This window comes from Pipistrellus kuhlii, unplaced genomic scaffold (assembly GCF_014108245.1).
Source record: "Pipistrellus kuhlii isolate mPipKuh1 unplaced genomic scaffold, mPipKuh1.p scaffold_m20_p_20, whole genome shotgun sequence".
In the NCBI taxonomy this organism is placed as follows: domain Eukaryota; kingdom Metazoa; phylum Chordata; class Mammalia; order Chiroptera; family Vespertilionidae; genus Pipistrellus; species Pipistrellus kuhlii.
The window spans coordinates 16,463,951-16,483,254 of record NW_023425516.1 but is presented as its reverse complement, the minus strand read 5'-3'; the positions used below and the strand labels follow the sequence as shown (position 1 = coordinate 16,483,254).

General features: G+C 46.7%; 1 protein-coding gene across 4 annotated transcripts; it reads right to left on the bottom strand.

The window, feature by feature from the left end:
• Positions 1–322: 322 nt before the first annotated feature.
• On the bottom strand, positions 323–15,867 carry ZNF202 (zinc finger protein 202). 4 transcript variants are annotated; one of them, XM_036449742.2, is made up of 7 exons: positions 6,407–6,528; positions 6,097–6,376; positions 5,222–5,432; positions 4,831–4,919; positions 3,781–3,910; positions 2,984–3,103; positions 323–2,423 (listed from the first exon to the last, which is right to left on the bottom strand). In XM_036449742.2, exons 1-7 carry the CDS (start codon positions 6,526–6,528, stop codon positions 1,333–1,335), a joined length of 2,043 nt encoding a protein of 680 aa, XP_036305635.1. In that variant the 3' UTR covers positions 323–1,332. The 4 variants fall into 4 exon arrangements, with proteins under 4 accessions (XP_036305635.1, XP_036305637.1, XP_036305634.1 ...); XM_036449744.2 differs by lacking the exons at positions 6,097–6,376; positions 6,407–6,528 and adding an exon at positions 15,793–15,867; XM_036449741.2 differs by having other exon boundaries at positions 6,097–6,528.
• Between the last annotated feature and the right edge of the window lie 3,437 nt (positions 15,868–19,304).

Here is a 19,304-nt window from a genome sequence, read left to right as displayed (position 1 = left end):
GAGGTGTTAGGAACGGGGTCTTGTTCTTATGCCCGTGTTCCGCTGGTGTACACTGGATTGGAAAACAGAGCAACAGAAACCAGGCACAGAGGATGTCTCCCTCTTCTCATGCTTTAATCCCATACCCTGTGCTCCATGTACAGAGGAGTCTCCCCAGTCCTTGCCACTCGCACAATCAAAGCAGGTGAGGTTCATAGTTAAGTTATTCAGCCTCATTTCCACAGAACCTTTACCAGGCAATAGAGACCCTTGGGCCATGGGATACTATGACTTAGTTCTTAATTACATGAAAATGAAATCACAGAGAAGCAGACAATGCAAACACGTGAAAGCCATTTACTTTTAGTAAATTCTTCAGGGTCCCAGGTGCTGGGGTTCCTTATGTTCCCTGATACCACAGAACCAGGGTAGGGATGCAGGGGGTTAGGTGTCAGGAGAATAGTCTTGAAAGCCTCGGCCAGCAGTAACAGCCTTTTCTTAATTGTTCCATAATCTGATCCCAGATCTCCAGTTTTATGAGCGATGTGACCCAATGCCTTTGTAAGGCGACACTGTTCCAAAGGGCCCTCATAGACCCCTGTGGAGAGGGTGGGGTGGGCGGGCAGGTTTGTACGTATGTGGGAATGTAAATGTTTTCATTATGATTATGTTTTGTTAAATCCCTTGGCACCCAAATGCCACATCCCACTTGTAGTAGAAAGTGTTGGGGACAAAACCAAGAAACTGTTAGAACAGTAGGAAGGCGAACAGCATGAGAATTCTAAAAGAAGGGGAAGAAAAACCCACAAGGAAAGAGGCTTGGGACAAGGTCCTCCTTTTTTGCGGTGTCTGGCACTGGCATCACTTTGTCAATGGGAATGGAGCCCCCTGTCAAGGTCCGTATGAAGCAGCTTTGAGGTTTTCACCCATCTGACACTTCTCCAATCTCTCCCCAGTGTCACGGACAGTGCCCGGTGAGGAAGTGAATCAGTGAGATGTGTAGTTATCCCGTGAGCGGCTAGCAAAGCAATCTGAATGCAAATGTCTGGCCGTGAGTTCAGGGCTGTGTGCTTTAAGATCTGAGCCCTTACCAAACCTAAGGAATTGTCCTGGGCAACTCCAACTCGAGGCTGCTTGGTCTGTAAGGTATCTAACAGCCTATTTCTGGGGAAATATAATAACCACAACTCTTAAGACTTCTAATTCTCCTGCCTCATACCGATGACAGCGAGGCAGGCACACTCCAGTCAAGAAGCCTCAGCTCAGGGTGTACTTTGGGCAAAATAGCTCCTTAAGGAGAACTTGAGAGGGGCGTTTACTTAATTGTGGAAAGAGCTTGTCAATCTGGGCAAGTCAGAAAGACTCCCCGGAAAAGGTCTCCCCAAGATAAACAGAGGGCTGCTCCTCGCCTACCCCGGGGTCAGGGCTGAAGGAAGACGACCTATCATGGGGGCCTAGCTGGGAGGTGATTCCTGAGTGGGTCCTCTGGTGCCTGATTAAGTGATAGCCTCTGCTGAAGCTCTTCCCACAGGCAGGGCACGTGAACGGTTTCTCGCCAGTGTGTGTTCTCTGATGCCTGATGAGGTGGTCCCTCCGACTGAAGCTTTTCCCACATTCATTGCACTGGCAGGACCTCACTGCAGCGTGTCCTCTCAGGTGCTTGGCAAACGCAGCCCTGTGGCCGAAGCTCCGCCCACACTGGCCACAGAGATAGAGCTGCTCGGTATCGTGTGCCTTCCGGTGCACCAGGTACTGCCTGTGGTCGCCGAAGTACTCTCCACACTCCCCACACATGTAGGGCTTGTCTCCGTGCTGGATTCTTTGGTGTGTTGTTAGCACAGATTTCTGGCTGAAGTTTTTGCCACAAATAGTACAAAAGAAAGGTTTTTCTCCTGTGTGCGTCCTGTGGTGCCTAACAAGATCTGAAGTCCAGCGAAAGTGCTTTCCACATTCATCACATCTGTAGGGCTTCTCAATGGGTGTTTTCTCAGCTGTGCCCAGGGGGGCGGTCTCATTCAGATTCTTCTGGTTTAGGGGGAATTTATAAGGAGCGCCCAGGATGTGGATCTTTTGGTGCCTGGCAAGATGTGAGCTCCGTGTGTAACTTTTGCCACACTCCAGACATTTATAGGGTTTTTCTCCTGTGTGAGTTCTCAGGTGTCTAACGAGGTGGGAGTTGCACGTGAAGTTTTTCCCACATACAGGACAGCCATGAGGTTTCCCTAACAGGGAGTGGATAGGTACGGTATCCTGAAGATTTATTGAACTAATGTGAGAAATATTTGTATCAAAACTTTCATCAAGTCTACCTGGATCGTCCTCAAAGACTATTTTCCAATCTGGAGTCTGGTGGATTTCTGGATCTCCTAAAACAGATGAGTGTAGATTCTCCAAATTCAGATCTTCTTGCTCAAGAAACTCGTCCTCATCGTCACTCCTGTCTCCTGAAGAGATGGTAAAAGGAGAAAATTATAGAGGTAATGACGCCTTCTACACAATGGGGGCGGGGGGGGGGGGGGTGTTAATTTTAAATCAGAGATCTGGAAGGGCCAGAACACATAGAGAGAAGCCCATATTGCATAACTGTAGAGACAGGGATAAAAGGAAATAGTCATATGAATGCCTGTCATATGCCAGGCACTTTCTTATGTTATCTTAAGCTATTTGTAGCCTTAATTTGAACAAATATTATAATCCCCATTTCACAAATGTGGAGGCTGAGGATCACGTTTACATAAACTGCTTAATAAATGGTTTAGCCACAATTCCAAAAGTCCCGATATACCCAAACTACCACCACCACCATTTTGTATTACATATACCTCAGACAAAAATAATGGGAGGGGTAAGAGGAGAAAAAGGAAGGATTTGGCATTTAGAGGGAGACAGAAGTAATGCCTGACATAGTGGAAGAACCAATGAGGGCGATACCTGAGAGAGAGAGAGGGGAGCACTGACTAAAGGAACTGCCAGCTCCTTTGTGAATCCCTTGGTCTCTCCTCACCTGTGTAGGTAAAAGTCAGGACGTCTGGCTCTTGAGGGTCTTGAGGCTCTAGGATATCTGGAACCAAAGGGTCTTCTTCTAAAACGTGGGAGATCTCATCTAATCTGGGGATTGGAAATGCTGTTCCAGAGGGGAAACAGGACATGATGATTGGTTAAACAATTCCCTGTGTAAAGGCACATCAGCCAAGTCAGTCATTCAAATCTTTGGTCTTTTTAGCTTGAGTACCTCCAACTAAGTACTGCATAGTTTTTGTCTTTTACCTATAACTCAGCAATTACACAACTCAATGCTACCCTCTTTTCCCATATTTAAATAAGTAGATTATCTCCAACTTTTATTGCTTGTTTCAAAGCGCATGCTTACCTCAAATATATTAAAGCAACCTCTCTATATATACATATAAAGGCCTAATATGCAAATTGTCCCCTCAGGGGTTCGACTGGGAGTTCAATCGCTCACTGTGAGGTGTGCTGACCACCAGAGGGCGGTGGGGAATGAAGGAAGGCCCCAATCAGCCCTCAGCCAGGCCTAGGGACCCTTCCTGTGCACAAATTTTGTGCACTGGACCTCTAGTAATATAACTTTACTTTAAGTTTCCAACCATTTTCTAAGCATTTCTCTTCCTTTTAACTTAGAAAAATATAATCTTACTCAGCTAAACTCTTCAATCTCACTGGTGGGGTAGGCATAAGAAAAGTCTAGTACATACAGTCTAAGCTCTAAGCACCCATAATTTCCAATAGGAGAAAGATGTCTATGTTCAGAACACTCTAGAAACACTTGAACTTCCTTACACAAGGAGACCACAATTCCACAGTCTTCTTCCAAGACATATTCTCCATAAAACTCTGTCTGTGTTGGATCCAGATCATCCCACTGGTCCTGGGAGAAGCATACAGCCACATCCTTGAACGTTACCAATCCCTGAAACAGCAGCAGGATTCAATTAAAATGCGGTGCCTCATGGAGCCTCACATTCTGTGCCTGGACTGAGGTCTCTGGTATAGGCAGAATCCTCCCAGGGGACAGAAGGGACCCAAATGGGATGCTTGGTTCCCTCAGGAAACCTGTGCTTCACCATGTCCCTGCTTCCCTAATGGCACTTTCACACTGGCCTGCTACCGCTACCTCATCTTACTTCCTTTCAGAACCATGTTCTTCCTCCTCTTGAGAATATTGTTTAATTACAAAAAAAAAAAGTCTTAAAAGCCATCACTCAATTCCCTAGTTGATGCTTTAATGCTACTTACATTTGTATAAAAAGTCTTCTTTTCTGAGAAGCTTTCCCTAACTGACCTTCTCTAACCACCCTTAACTTACAAAGTCTACATAGCATAAACAGGACGTTTTCCTTCAGCTACACTAGTCTAAAAGCACAGGTAAATTTCTTCCTTTGGCCCCAGCCACATAACTTCACTTCTGGGCTCCGCCTAAGGTCAGTCTTCATAATGTGGTGGCCTGACTGAATGCCCTTGGAAGAGTACACCATGAAGTTCAGAAATCGCTTCTGCCGCAGTCAGTCATCCTTACCAATGAGTGTCAAGTTTATTCCTAAAAACCAAAACAAACCCCCATTCAACAACGTCCAAGTTGCAGTGGAGAGTTACGAAATAATCCCATTCGGTTAGTCGCCCTGGTCAGTGGCAAATAAAGGGGTTTTGGAGCCTGCAGATGCAACTGAGACCATTATAATTTATCTCATGAGATGCAACTCCCTTTCCCCAGCCCCACAAGTGGAGAACAGAGTTTAAACTGACAAAAGAGTGGAAACTGGTGTCCTGTCTGACCCACTGAGTATATGGCTCTTCCAATTCTCTATGGAATAGAGGGACACCAGGGTGCACCTGTGACAGAGCAGTAAGAAGGGCGACCATCTCTGGGTTTCCGGTGTTCCTCTCCTCAGGAAGGTCTGGGTCCTGGGGCACTGAAACCTCTATGAAGAAAAGAGGGCAGAGGTCAGCAATAGGCAATGCACCCCTGTAACTAACAAAGAGCTGAGCAACCCCCATCATCTTGGGAATCAAGGGCAGCTCCAGTAACCCAAACAATGCAATCTACAACACTAAGGATGCTAAGAGAATGACTGCTCTCTAAGCTCAGCCTAGTCATGGGACTCGAACTAGTACTGTCTCCTCTCAACACCTTGTCCTGTGAGTTATTCCTATTCCAATCTCCCCAGCCTCGCTGGTACAGAAGTCCACTCCCCACCCCCCGCATTCTGCCGGGGCTTCCCACCGATCTCGTGCAGGGGCTCCAGCTCCAGTTCATGGCACAGGCTCTGCTCTGCTGGTGCCCCCGGATCTGGGCTCTGCGTGACCTCCACATGGGGCTCCTCTGGGGTCGGGGTCTGCGCAGGATCCTGCGGCTCACTAGGTGACTCAGGCTCTGCTCCTGGGTGCACTGTCTCCTCTGACAGGACTTCCTGGCCATGAACATGGGCAGTCACCTGGGAATAATTCCAACTTCCAATCACCATGGAGTCAGGAGGAAAGTCTTGGTTGTCATCGGGGCTCATTTTAGGAGAAGCTGCCAATAGAAAAAAACTCCCAGAGGGACCCAGATGAAGAGGGGAACCCCTAGTTCCATTGGGGCATGCAGAGCTGTTATCCTTGCCCGATCAAAGCAGGAACAATCAGATACTGCAGTGCTTTCTTGCCTCCCTCAACCGTGTCCCTCCCCACCAGGGCTGAGGTCTTCCCATCGCCACCTGTCCCACCCGCAGCAGCCCTCGGTGTTTGCTTCATGTGCCGTTGACCTGGGCGGGAATCTGTGACTGAGGGTTTATGAGAACCTTTGAGGAAGTGACAAATCTTCCTCCCCAGAAATTGGAGATTCAACATCTAAAGAAGGAAAAAACGAAAACCATGTGACCCTGGGGTGATGAAGGCCCTTAAGGTAGTCCCTAGGTGGGTGTTTCAAAAACCAGAAAATAACTCACACACACAGACACCGCCTCTGCCCCGGGGCTTATGGGTCTAGGTGCAACCCACGGGCAGAGCCAATTAAATTTAAAGGTGATTTATGGGGCCCTGTCAGCTCTCCTCCCAAATCCATCCTTCCAGCAAATGGTCCCCCTCCACATCACACAGGTCAGGACTCCCCCTCCTCACCCACCGCCTTGGTGTCCTGGGTTGGTTTTGCAAACCCTCCACCAGTGTCACCGCCTCCTCGCCACTCTCTGGCCGCTGGCCCTGCACCCAGCTCTGCAGCTCTCCGGGCAGGACGGTAAGGAACTGTTCCAGCACGAGCAGCTCTAGGATCTGCTCCTTCGTGCGCCTCTCTGGCCTCAGCCACTGACGACAAAGTTCTCGGAGTCGAATGAGAGCTTCCCGAGGGCTGGCTGCTTCCTGGTAGCGGAAGCGTCGGAAGTTCTGGTGGGAGGTCTCAAGCGCGGGGAAGTTCTGACGGGAGGTCTCAAGCACGGGGTCGTCCGTCTGCAAGACAGATTCTGGCCTACAGGTGAAATCATCTTCCAATTTCACCAGTAGAATCCCCTCTTCTTCCCAAGGATCCTGGTCCTCTGGTTCCAAGGCCGTAGCCATTCTCTGACTCTGGGCTGGTCTCACACCATCTAGAGCTCACACTGTCATTCCCCCCCAGTCTCGGCCTGGGCACCTCGACGAGTTTCTCCCAAGGGACCTGGGGTAGAGAAGTAGAGACAAACAGTGTAAGCACAGAATTATACACAGGGATAGCCGTTCTGAGTTTAATCATAATCTTGCACATATAACGCTTCCTCAAGCTATTAAATCCCCTTTCCCCAAATCTGCATAACCTGAAAACAAATCTAGTTGGACCAGATGACGTATGTTGAACATGTATGTTCCCCGCCTCTTTTCCTGGGCATTTCTACTTAAATGGCTAGCATCATGGATACTCAGAATTACCTGCTAAAAGCTGTGGTACTGACCAAGGTGTGTTACATATATACTAGGATGTATATTCTCAGAAGAAATACATCGACAGGACTGAAATAGAAAGAGAAGGCCTTATCAAAGTTCATTCTGAACCGAATCATACCCAGTATTCATTTCTTCTGTAAAATGGAAACGCTCATAGATTTGAGGGGAGGATTGTAAATTAACCGTGAAGAAAGCCACATATAGTGGCTGGCACACAGGCACCCCCAAAAGCAACTTTTCTCTTTTAAAACATCTTTAGTTGGAAGACCTACAGGCACTCACACGCAAGCGTTCAAAACGGAGTTTATTCATCAGTCTTACCCTCAACCCTCCCTCTTCCTGGATTCCTGTCTAGGCTGGATCATCCCTAGTTAAATTCAATTTTGTAATCCTAGGATTCAGCGTTAATTCTTCCTCATTGCTTACAGCTCATTAAACTGATTCTACCTCCTACCCTCTCCTTCCTTCCCAGAGACTGCTGTACTTTGAGCCCTCACCTCTTACCTGCACCACTGCCATGACCTACCTAGGTGCCAGCAGCACTCAACTGTGAGCAAAAGGCAACATAATTACATACGAAGCTTTTGCAAAACAGTATCACACATCTTTTTTCTGAATATTCTGATTCAGCCAATCTAGGCAACTGTATCTTTAGAAGCGCTAGGTGTGGTTTGGATGTGCATCTTGGTTGAAACACCGAGGGTGTGTAAGGTTAAGAATGAGAGCCTTGGGATAGGCTGCCAGGGTGTGAATCCTGGCTCTACTGTTCCCTATGAGGCCATGGGCAAGTCCTTATTCTCCTTATGCCTGTCCCCCCATTCATAGAGGGCATAATGGCATTCATCTAATAGGTACTATGAGGATTATATGTATTAGCACCTGTGAAGTACTTAGAAGAGTGATGGCATGCCAAAGTTAACTTTTTAAAATATTTCTAAGTTTTAGTTCAAATTGCACCACTCAGCATTTAAAAAATAATTTCATCCCTGGCCAGGCGGCTCAGTTGGTTGGAGTGCCATCCTGTACAATTGCAGGTTTGATTCCTGGTCAGGGTGCCTGTGAGAGGGAACCCATTGATGTATCTCTTACAATGATGTTTCTCTCTCTAAAATCAATTAAAAAAAATATCCTCAGATAATAAATAATAATAATAATGGTAATTTCTTACTGTTAGTAAGATCAGTTCCAAAATCCTCAGCATATGAAGCTCTTCACAACCAGCCCTCAATCTATTTTGCACTTCACACCCTACCCTTTCCTCTACCCTGCCTGGTTGTAACAAATGCATTGCTCATCTCCCTACAATAGGGTGTCTTTCCGGCCTCCGGGCCTGTGTGAAGGCAGTTCCTTCTGCATGGAATACCCATACCCCACCCCCAATGCTGCACGGTGTTCCCACTTCTTCTTGACAGGTCCCTCTTCTCCATCCCCATGACCTGCAGGGTAGGTCCTTCTCTGTTCTCCTCTGGATTATTAAAACTGCCTCCAAATGTGAGCTACCTGCCTCCAGGCTTACCTTCAAGTTACCAGTCACAGGAGTAAGTAAATCTGGTCCCTATTTAAGACCCTCAATCAATCCTGACTTGTAAGTGAAATACAGACTTCCAACTATTGTATTTACTAGAGGCCTGGTGCACAAAATTCGTGCACGGTGTGTGTGTGTGTGTGTGTGTGTGTCCATGTCCCTCAGCCCAGCCTGCACCTTCTCCAGTCTGGGACCCCTCGAGGGATGTCGACTGCCCGTTTAGGCAGGATAGGGCCTAAACAGGCAGTCGCACAATCCAGGACTTCTGGCTCCCAACCACTCGCCTGCCTGCCTGCCTGCCTGCGTGATGGCCCCTAACTGCTTCTGCCTCCCAGTCCGATTGCCCCTAACTGTCCTCCCCTGCAGATTTCCAGGAAGAGGCAGCTCTTCAAGACTCCAGGCTAAGAGAGATTCAATTCCAGGTACCTCCCCGGCCCCCATCAGTTCCCCAGATCATGTCTCCTTGTTGGAGCACAGATTTTAGAACCCCAAACTCCAGAAGCCTTTATTTTGGTTTCAAATGTCCTTGGGCTGTGGTGGTGTTAGCTTGTAGTTACTATTCTAGTTTTTATTTCTAGAACCTATTCATTTAACCTGTAGGGTTTTTTGTTTGTGTGTGTTTGTTTGGTTGGGTTTTTTGTGTGAGGTGGAGCAAATGGATGCAAGAATGTAATGGGCAGGAGCCCCCTCGACATTAGCTGCACCTGCAATATTGCAGGAAGGTCTGAGTGGTGAACTTTCTAACATAAAGAATCAGCCAATGGCTTCCCATTGTCCAGAGAATAAAATTTAAACATACTTGATTCTCAAAGCCCTTCACGACCTGGCCCCTACCTACTTCTCTTTGCCCACGACTGCCACTCCCACTGAATGTCACTGCTTCACAGTTCTTTCCTGTGCCCTCACCAGGATTTCACGATGCTGTTCACTCCTCCTGAAAGCCCTTTCCTACCACCCCAGTTGGTTAACTCCACTCATCCGTCAGCGGCTGTTTTCCCAGGATGCCTCCCTGACCGGCCAGACCACCCCCACAGGAACGAGCACTGTGCCCTATCACAGCACACGTATCTACTTTTTTGTGTGGCAAGAACTGTTCATCTTGCTGTTGAACTCACCAGGCTGTAAAGCTCTGAGGACAGGGACAGAAGGCAGCCAGCTCACTGCCCATCACGCAACAGGCACTCAACACACAGAACACTTCGGGCTTTTAAGTCTTTCTCTGGAAGGACGGACAGTGTCTTATTAATTCGTGTTCAATTATCCAGCAAACCATGTGCTAGACAAGGAAGGAATACGGAAGACGGTTTACTGCTTGGACTGTGACGTAACAGAACTCATTGCAAGGAGTCTTCAGGCTGCCCTGGGGCCATCCAAATGCAAGTCACACGAAGTTGTGCATTTGGAAAAGAAATCATTTTACTTTGAGGATTTGAATAAACTTTAATAAGCACAAAACCAGACATCCAGTAATTTAATGAAACTACTGATCCAGACAAAACTTCCAACCCCCCTCCCCAAATCTTGCAAAGTAGAACCCATGCAAGGTTCTACTAGGACCCCTCATTGCTTTCATGATGTACTAGCTACAAGAGATGCCCTACTATGAAAAGGGTTCTGTTCTCACAAGACTTCGATTTCCAAAGGAAAAAAAATGCATCAGCGCCTCATAAAAATGGCCATTTTTAGCCCGGCGAGTGTGGCTCAGTGGTTGAGCATCAACCTATGTACCAGGAGGTCACGGTTCAATTCTGGTTCAGGGCATATGCTTGGGGTTTTGGGCTAGATCCCCAATAGGGGGCGTGCAGGAGGCAGGCAATCCCCGTTTCTCATCCTTGATGTATCTATCTTCCTCTCCCTCTCTAAAATCAATAAAAATATATATATTAAAAAAGTGCCATTTTAAAAGGCCCTTGAGAATCATGAAATGAGATTTCCATGCTTGTTTGTATTTGCGTTGGCAGCCCGAGGAATGGAGATGAAGGCAAACAGATCCCCAGCAGCAGAATGGAGGGAGGAAGGGGAGTCCTTGGTGGGACAAGCGATGGGAAGGAACAGGAGGCGCGCAGTGCTGTGGAGAGAGCAGCAGACGAGGTACCCAAAAGTGAAAGGCCCAGCAAGGGTTTCATGGGATACCACAAGGGCCCTTGTCACAGTAAAGCCCTCTGCAGGTAACTGCTCTCCTCACACAAGATTAGCTGAGATCTGGGTGAGTTTATGAACTAAAATGTGCTTGCAATTGTCAGGTATCAGTATCAGAGCTAGAACATGGACACTATTTTATCCTCTAATTCACGGGGTATACTACACTGTAAGTCTCTCTTGCAAATTTGTTGTCCTCACTATTCTAACACCTTTCCATTCAATGTCTGTCCCTGGAAGGGTTCCACAATGACAGCTAAAAACTGAACGAAAGGATAACACAGACAGAATGTGAAGCCAGGCCAGGAAGAGTGAAAAACTTGGTTCCAGAAGGTTCTGAAATGATGTATGCAGAGGTGTTTCACAAGCCTAGGTCCCATGGCAAGTCAAGAGTGTATTTCTATGAGGCAGAATTGGGGGAGAGATGTGGGAAAGCTAAGACCTTTCTCCAATCTTGGTCCAGCTTCTCTGCTTCTTATCTGAAGTGTCGCAGCCCGTAAAGACCCTCCAGAATTCTACTGACGAGAATGGGAAACCGCAGGCAATGGAAGGGTACCTGCTTCTCTACCTTAAAATATTACCATTTACGGGAGTCATTCTGGAGCCTAAATGACAAGGTCTGTAGTCATATCTGTCTCAAGGAGAGATAGTGACCTATTTAGTAGCAAATAATTTTCAGGGGAAAAAAAACACAAAACACAACAACAGTGATCAGAAAGGTTCAAATGATTCTATTTAGCAGACATGGCTATCCCTTCCAGTTTCCATTCTTGTCTTACACTAATTCAGATGCACAACCTAGAAATTTGAATTTGACTGCTTACTGGGTCATTGCAACAGATCTTCTTTCTCATTGCTCTAGAATAGAAATCAACTAATAAAAATTGTTAGCTGCCCTTTTCCAATGCTGTATTGTTCTTTCTGTTAGGTTAACTGTCAGATACACCAAATGTTTCTCCATGTTTTCCAGACAAAGGTTAGGGGCTTTGGAGCACTTTGCTGGATCCCTCTCCTAACTCCTTAGCCATGTGACGCTCCCTAAGTCTCATCTTCCAAATGGGGCTCATACCACCTCAGATGGTGGTCCTAAAGAGGAAGTAAAGTAACATACAGAACCACTTGGCATACAGCCTGGCATAGGGCAGATGCCCAATCTATTTTTTCCCAACTTGCTGTAAATCCTTTTTGGGAAGAAGGCAAGATTTAAACATTAAGCAAACTGTTATTTCATCAAAAATTACAAAAAAATTAAAACGTACAGGACAGCCAAAACCAGTTTGGCTCAATGGATAGAGCATCGGTCTGCGGACTGAAAGGTCCCAGGTTCGATTCCGGTCAAGGGCATGTACATTGGTGGCGGGCACATCCCCAGTGGGGGGTGTGCAGGAGGCGGCTGGTCGATGTTTCTCTCTCATCATCGATGTTTCTAGCTCTCTATCCCTCTCTCTTCCTCTCTGTAAAAATATCAATAAAATATATTTTTTTTAAAAAAAACGTACAGGAAAAGTCTTGTTCTGTGAAGTGTTAGGTTAAACCAGAGGAGTCCTTGTTTTGACAGCACTTATAAGCTACGATCAAATAGGACCCTTTTCCAAGGGTGGAAACTGACAGGATGGAAATAAATTCTAATAAGCAATTACCTGCAATCCTCCCAAATCATATCAGCAAGGCTTCTACGGATCAATATCATAATCCCCTTCCCTCCTTGTAACTGGGAGGAGGCAGTTAGTATATCCAAGGAGTGAGCAGTTAGTATACCCAAGAAGTCCCTCAAAAACTTAACTCAGAAGGCAAAAGAAATAAAAGAAAATGAATTCACTGACTTTTGGCTTTTGAATACATCAAGCTCAAACTATATTTAAAAACTATTTTGCCACTTATAATTCTTCCTTCTTCATTAGATTCAACATAAAGTATCTGGGTAGCACGGAGAGAAGTGGCTCAAGAGGTTTCAAAGAAACAGAATAAGGCGTAGAGAAGGGGGAGACAGGAAGGATAAAGAGGTCAGAGAGGCGGTGGGGTACAGCGAAGCCAGGGAGGCCGAGATATAAATACCTCCCACCTGAATTTGTAGACTTTGTGGTTAAGATCAAAGTGTGCAATGGGCATGGCTCAGTGGTTGAGCATCAACCTGTGAACCAGGAGGTCTCGGTTCAATTCCTGATCATCGGCACAAGCCCAGGTTTCGGGCTTGATCCCCAGTTGTAGGATGCAGCCGGTCAATGATTCTTTCATCATTGATATTTCTCTTTCTCTCTCTCTCAAATCAATAAAAATATGTATATTTTAAATGTCACTGAGAGTAAATGCAAACATGAAAAATGTAAAATAAAGCTCTAAAATCCTTATAATTCACTTCATTTTTTTACTTAAAATATGTTCCATAGATATGTACCAAAGGTCCAGGAGGCTGAACAGTGGACAGTTCTGCCTCTGGAGTTAGATGACCTGTGTTCTACCTCCTAAAGATGTGTCTCCTTGGACAAGTCACATCAACTCATATGGATGATTCTTTACCTAAAGGCAGATAGCTGGGTCATCTTTTGAGAAACTGTCCAGCTCTTTGCTGGTGATAAGGGAGGTGTTTTGAGAGGAACAAGGATATATGGCTTTATTGAGTACTTGGGCCCTCGTGTATTAGCTTAGGATGGTGAAAGGGATTCATTACGAACTTGATGCAGGCTAGAGGCCAAATATAGATTTTAAGAGGCCATCATGATCATATTGGTTAATTTCCAACACAACGTTTAACCTTAGCTAAGGGTTATTACTCAGAGATGGTTAATGGCCTACTAAAGCAGCACCTATAAGCCTCAGGTTAAAACAGAACCCAAACTAATCTAATCTGAAGTAGGAAAAGGGCAGTCGGCAAACCTGACTCCCATCCTGATAACAGCAGAGTTTTCGTTTGGCAGCCAGTTACACTAGCTGTATCCAATGAATGACTACAATGAACATGGTCAATGCCAATCACACATTACTTAATAAAAGGTAACAGGATATTATAAATACAGCCTGACCTGAGGTGTAAATGTGGGTAATTCAGAACAGTCAATTCAGAAGTCATCAACGAGTTTTTTAGTTTTGTAATTAATACTCTCGTCCGGACGCTCCCTGCTGTCCAAATGACCTCCTTCTGGCTTTCCCGGGGCTCCCCTGCATATGAGATGCTCAAGGATGGGGCCTGTGCTTGCTGGACCAGAGGAATCCGAGAGTGGTAGATTTCCACTGATGACTAAAGCACGGTCCAAAGTAGGAGCAATCCTAGGAAGCCTTTCTTGCTGTGGGCAGTTTAGCATCTTTATCTCCCACTGTGAGCCCTACCCCTGAGAGCAAAGCCCTCCTTATTCACTTTCATATTGCCAGAGCCTAACATTTTTTTTTAATATATTTTATTGATATTTCACAGAGAGGAGGAAGGGAGAGACATAGAGAGCTAGAAACATCGATGAGAGAGAAACATCGGCCAGCTGCCTTTTGCACACCCCCTACTGGGGATGTGCCCGCAACCAATGTACATGCCCTTGACCGGAATCGAACACTGGGACCTTTCAGTCCGCAGACCGACGCTCTACCACTGAGCCAAACTGGCTTCGGCCAGAGCCTAACATTTTACCAAATATTTGGAAGAAAAGGTGCTCAATAAACGTGTCTTGAATTTAATTAAGCTATTTTTTTCTTCCAACTTGAATATAGAAGCACATTAAGAATCAGTGGAGGCCAGGGATTCTGGGTAACAAAGCACTCACGAGGACAGCTACAGGCATTTGGTATTAGCATTTATTCCAGTCTTCCGGGGGAATCAGCTGCAATAGCCATGTATTGTTTTACTATGTGGCACAGAATTAGTAGAAAAAACTTCTTCAAGGGGAACTGGGGGAGAGCTCATTCCAAATATCTCACCACACAAGGTGCAAGGCAGAGAAAGATGAAAAAAAGCATATAGGTTCTGACCTTACAGAATTTAACATATAGTTAAGAAAACCAGGGACTTTACATATTAGGGATTCACAGCAAACACCCGGTTTATGAGTATAAGCTCTATGATCAAAAGAGAAGCACCTATCAAGAGATATAAGAAAATCAATGGGAAAACTTTTAAGTATTTTCATTTTCGATTTGGTATAAGATAATGTGGCATTCGGAGTTAGTTTTCCTTTTCTTTTCTAATTTTATTTTATTGTTTAAAGTATTACACATAGTAGTACCTATATCTCCTTTTTTGTTTGTTTTTTTCAAGTGCACTTTCTTAATTCCACAAATGAAAGGATTCTTGTGGTTAAATTACCCACACAAGCTCTTACGTCTAGTTTCCAGCACAGAAGTACTCTACACACAGGTCTTTTGAACTCCAGACCACTGCAAGGCTTAGGTGAAGAAGTCTGGCCAACACTGGTGGTTCTCAGCCTCAGAAACCTAGACCAGCAGCACCAGCCCCTCAGAACTTGTTAGACCCTCGAATGATCAAGCACCAGCCCAGGCCTATCACCAGCAACTCTGAGGCTGGCCCCACTCATCTGCATCACAAGCCCTTCAGGCACTTAAGATGCATACAATGGAGAACCCAAACTTGAGGCAAATCTGAGGTCCCAGCAGAAAGGGAGAGGAAGCGCAAAAGTAGAAAGAGTCTAAGGCCCTTCAGTTGCAAGCCTGTGCCAAATTAAATGGGAAAACTACCTGTGTCGTTTGTAATGCCCCAGAGTCCCTCCCATCCTAGTAAGTCTTGCTGTGCCCTTGGCATGACTGTCTACTGCAATATAATATATAGAAAGAGAGCAAAAGGGGTACAGCCGGAGGAGAAAGGGGTGAAGATTAGGAGTACCAGCTGAAACCGGTTTGGCTCAGTGGATAGAGCATCGGCCTGCAGATTGAAGGGTCCCAGGTTCGATTCCGGTCAAGGGCATGTACCTTGGTTGCTGGGCACATCCCCAGTAGAGGGTCTGCAAGAGGCAGCTGATCAATGTTTTTCTCTCATTGATGTTTCTATCTCTCTCTCTTCCTCTCTGTAAAAAAAAAAAAAAAATAAAAAATCAATAAAAAATATATTATAAAAAAAAAAAGATTAGGAGTCCCAGGTGTTTGGTCCTAGGAGGGAAAATTCCCTTCCTTCCTTCCTCCAAACCTGCCCCTCCTTATGCTACCTAGTAAGAGGAGAAAGTTACTCCAGACACATGGCCGCAAACCCTAACTGCTCCGCTGCCACGCTTCCCAGCAACTGACCTCCCCTGGCCACCCACAACCTTTCTGAAGCGGCTTTCTGGATCAAGGCTCATGCGTGGGGGTGGCTGGGAGGGGAAGTGGGAGGAGGATCTCCACTAGCTTTCCTTGTGGCTTCTGCGTGGGGCTGCCCTGGGTATCACCTGCAGAGTGTGGACCGAGAAAAAGCCCCAGCTTCTAAGCCTGGCCTCCGAGAGGGACCTTGGGGGGGGGGGGTGGTACTGTTCCCCAGGACCACGGTGGTGTTAGAGCCAGGGCAAAGAGCTTGGAACCAAGGCAGACGGATGATCAGAGCGCCTAGGGGACAAAACCATCTGACGCCCAGAAAAAAAAATGACAGGTGGGCTGCCACCTTTGTGAGGGAGCACGGCGTATCCATGGCACATCCCTAACAAACTTTTAAGTTCCACCAGACACAAAGCAAAGGCCCGGGGTCAGAGGGGGCGGTAAGAAGTGCCAATCGGGCCCTTAGGGAGTGGGCAGGAAAGCCGCCGGGGACGGCGAGCTCGGGGTCAGTGTCACAGCCGGGAAGCCCGAGCCCGACGGTGTCCAAGGCCTACGGCGGTCACCCGTGGGCACCTCTGCGTGTGTGTGCTGGACCGGGGGTTCGTGGCGGAAAGATGGGGTCTGTGCAGGCCGGGAGAATGCGGGGGGCAAAGGGAGAGATGCCCGAGCCGCCGGCGAGGCAGGGCGAGCAAACGCTGCGAGAAACCACCGGGCCCAGACCACTCCCCCCTCGGTGCGCCAGGGGCAGCGCGGAAGCAATGGGAGCAGCTCTCCCCGCAGGCCTCGGGGCGGGGGGCTGGAGGAAGGACGCCTGGAGCGCCCCCCGCGGCCCGCAGGCCCCAGCTCCGGCCGCCAGGACGCGCGGGGCCGCCGCGACGCCTCCCCCGGCCCCTCGCGACACGGCCGCCGCCGCCCCCTCCCCAGGACCGCAGCCGGCCGGCTCCCAGGGTCGGGGGCGGGGTCTGCGACCTCTCCCTCGTCCCCGCCCCGCGCTGCCCCGCTCAGCCCGGTCCGGCCCAGCCCGCCAGCACTCACGGCTCCGACAGCTCCCGGGGCTCCTCCCCTGCCCAGCCGGCTTCGCACCCACCCACTGCCGGGCCCGAGCGGCCGCCACCGGATCCGAGTCGCGCGGGGCGCCGGGAGGGTCGGAACACGTGGGGCCTTTGCACCGGAACCGGAAGCGGTCGTCGCCCCGCCCCCTTGCTGCGCCGAAGCCGCTCTAGGCCCTGGGAGGTGTGGTCCTCTCTATGTGCCCAGCGCCTGTGGCTGCTCCCAGCCCGGGCATCCTCATCCAGAAGGGCTCCCCTACACCGTTTCCGCTCCTCCCGCCGCCCTTCTCCTATTTTCTTTCTGTTTTTCTGTGTTTGATCTTTATTTTTTTGTTTGGATTGGGATGTCAATATCTCTACTTGTTTTTCTTCTCTTCCCTCCCCACCCCCTTTTGAATGGTCTGTCGAGCTCTGTAGAAGAGAGCAGCTGGCGTTTGAATACTGGCTCTTGCTTTTTTTTTAATTATTATTATTAAAAATTTTTAATATTGACATTATTGCAGCTGTTCCTCTTTTTCTCCCCTTTGCCCATCTCCACCCGTGCCCACCTTCTCCCTTGGCCTTCACCAAACTATTGTCCCTGTCCATGAGGTATGCATATATGTTCTTCCTTCTTTTTCCTTCTTCTTCAGCCAGTCATCCCCAGCCCCTCCCATCAGGCACCGCCCAGTTTCTTCCATATATTCTTGCTTCCAGTTCCATTTTTGTTCCGAAGTTTATTTTGTTCATTAGATTCTACATGTTAGTGAGATAATGGGATATGTCTTTCTCTGACTGGCTTATTTTACTTAAAATAATACTCCTTGTAGGTATGAAATTAAACTTGGTTTTCTCCTGCTAATTTATCTCATGCCAATTTCTTTTTTAAAAAATATATTTTATTGATTTTTTTACAGAGAGGAAGGGAGAGAGATAGAGAGCTAGAAACGTCGATGAGAGAGAAACATCAACTAGCTGCCGCTTGCACACCCCCTACTGGGGATGCGCCCGCAACCGAGGTACATGCCCTTGACCGGAATGGAACCTGGGACCTTTCAGTCCGCAGACCAACGCTCTACCGCTGAGCCAAATTTCTTATACCATTCATGCCAATTTCTTATACCATTCAGAAGGACCGAGGAGTCTAGAGGAGAAATATTTCCTTCTCATCAAAACCAGTCTTTTGATATGGGGTTCTTGATGATATTCATGTTCTTAGCGTCTCTTTCTTTGCCTTCAAATGAGTGCTTCCTATGCCCAGCTCTAAGACAGCTCTTCTCCAAGATAAATTGGGTATGACAGTGAGATAACATTTTTACCTTATTGCACGTTTGAATTTTCAATTTAGTACTAAAAACACCGCACAATAATCCTTTTAGAAAACCATAGTTTTAATGGGGTTTTAATGATAACATTTCTTTGCTGTTGGAAGAGGGACATATAGAATACTAATTATTACAAACTGTGACTCCTCTGTGTCATCATTGTATAAGAACCTTCAGGTCAGATGTCTTGTCTGAGAGCAAGGCTATACCAATAGATCTGTCACCTGCCTTCTGGGACTTTACATGCTAATCATACACACCAGCTATGAACTTAGTGTAACCTTGGGGCCGAGTTTTCCAGCAGGGAAGCCTTCATGGCTATGTTGGCTCTGAGATTTTTATTGATTTCCTAGGCACACAGCCTAGGAAATACCTAGGTTGAATTACAGCAACTGGCATAATCCAGTAGGAAACTTTCATATGATATCCTCAACTTTTGGTATTACCTGGGAATAAACAGCGTTAAGTTTAATTAAAAATGTGTTTTATGTCAGGATGGATATCCAGCCCTAGCTGGTTTGGCTCTATGGATAGAGTGTTGACCTGTGGACTGAAGGATCCCGGGTTCTATTCCAGTCAAGGGCATATGCCTGGGTTGTGGGCTCGATCCCTTTTGGGGGGGAGAGGGGCAGTAGATCAATGATTCTTATCATTGATGTTTCTATCTTTCCCCTCTCCTTTCCTCTCAGATATCAATAAGAAATATATATTTAAAAAATCCAACATCTTTATTTTTTAAAAAGATGGACATCCACTTATTGAGATATTATCAGATAAAAACCTAATGTATTTCAAGCATTTTTGAAAGACCCTTTGAATTGATTAGGAGACTTCAGAGGACTTCTGTTATGAAGAAAATAAATATTAAGAAAATGAGGTGTCAGATGCCTTATACCTTTGACAAGGAGATGAGGCAAAGGAATTTATTAAAAACAGAGTGAGACAGGATTAAAAAAAAATTTTTTTTTAATGATTTTTACAGAGAGGAAGGGAGAGGGAGAGGGAGAAACATCAATCAACTGCCTCCTGCATCATAAAAAATCATACTAGGGATCGAGCCTGCAACCAAGGTACATGCCTTGACCAGAATTGAACCTGGAACCTTCTGTTTGCAGGCCGACACACTATCCACTGAGCCAAACCAGTCAGGGCAGGATTTCTTATATTTTAAAAACA

Excerpts from the sequence above, each read along its gene's own strand:
- ZNF202 (XM_036449741.2), bottom strand. The coding sequence starts at position 6,528 with ATGGCTACGGCCTTGGAACCAGAGGACCAGGATCCTTGGGAAGAAGAG. Across the intron at positions 5,433-6,096 it reads CCAGGACACCAAGGCGGTGG|GTGACTGCCCATGTTCATGG; the intron begins GTGAGGAGGGGG and ends AATTATTCCCAG. Across the intron at positions 2,424-2,983 it reads CCTGACTTTTACCTACACAG|GAGACAGGAGTGACGATGAG; the intron begins GTGAGGAGAGAC and ends CCATCTCTTCAG.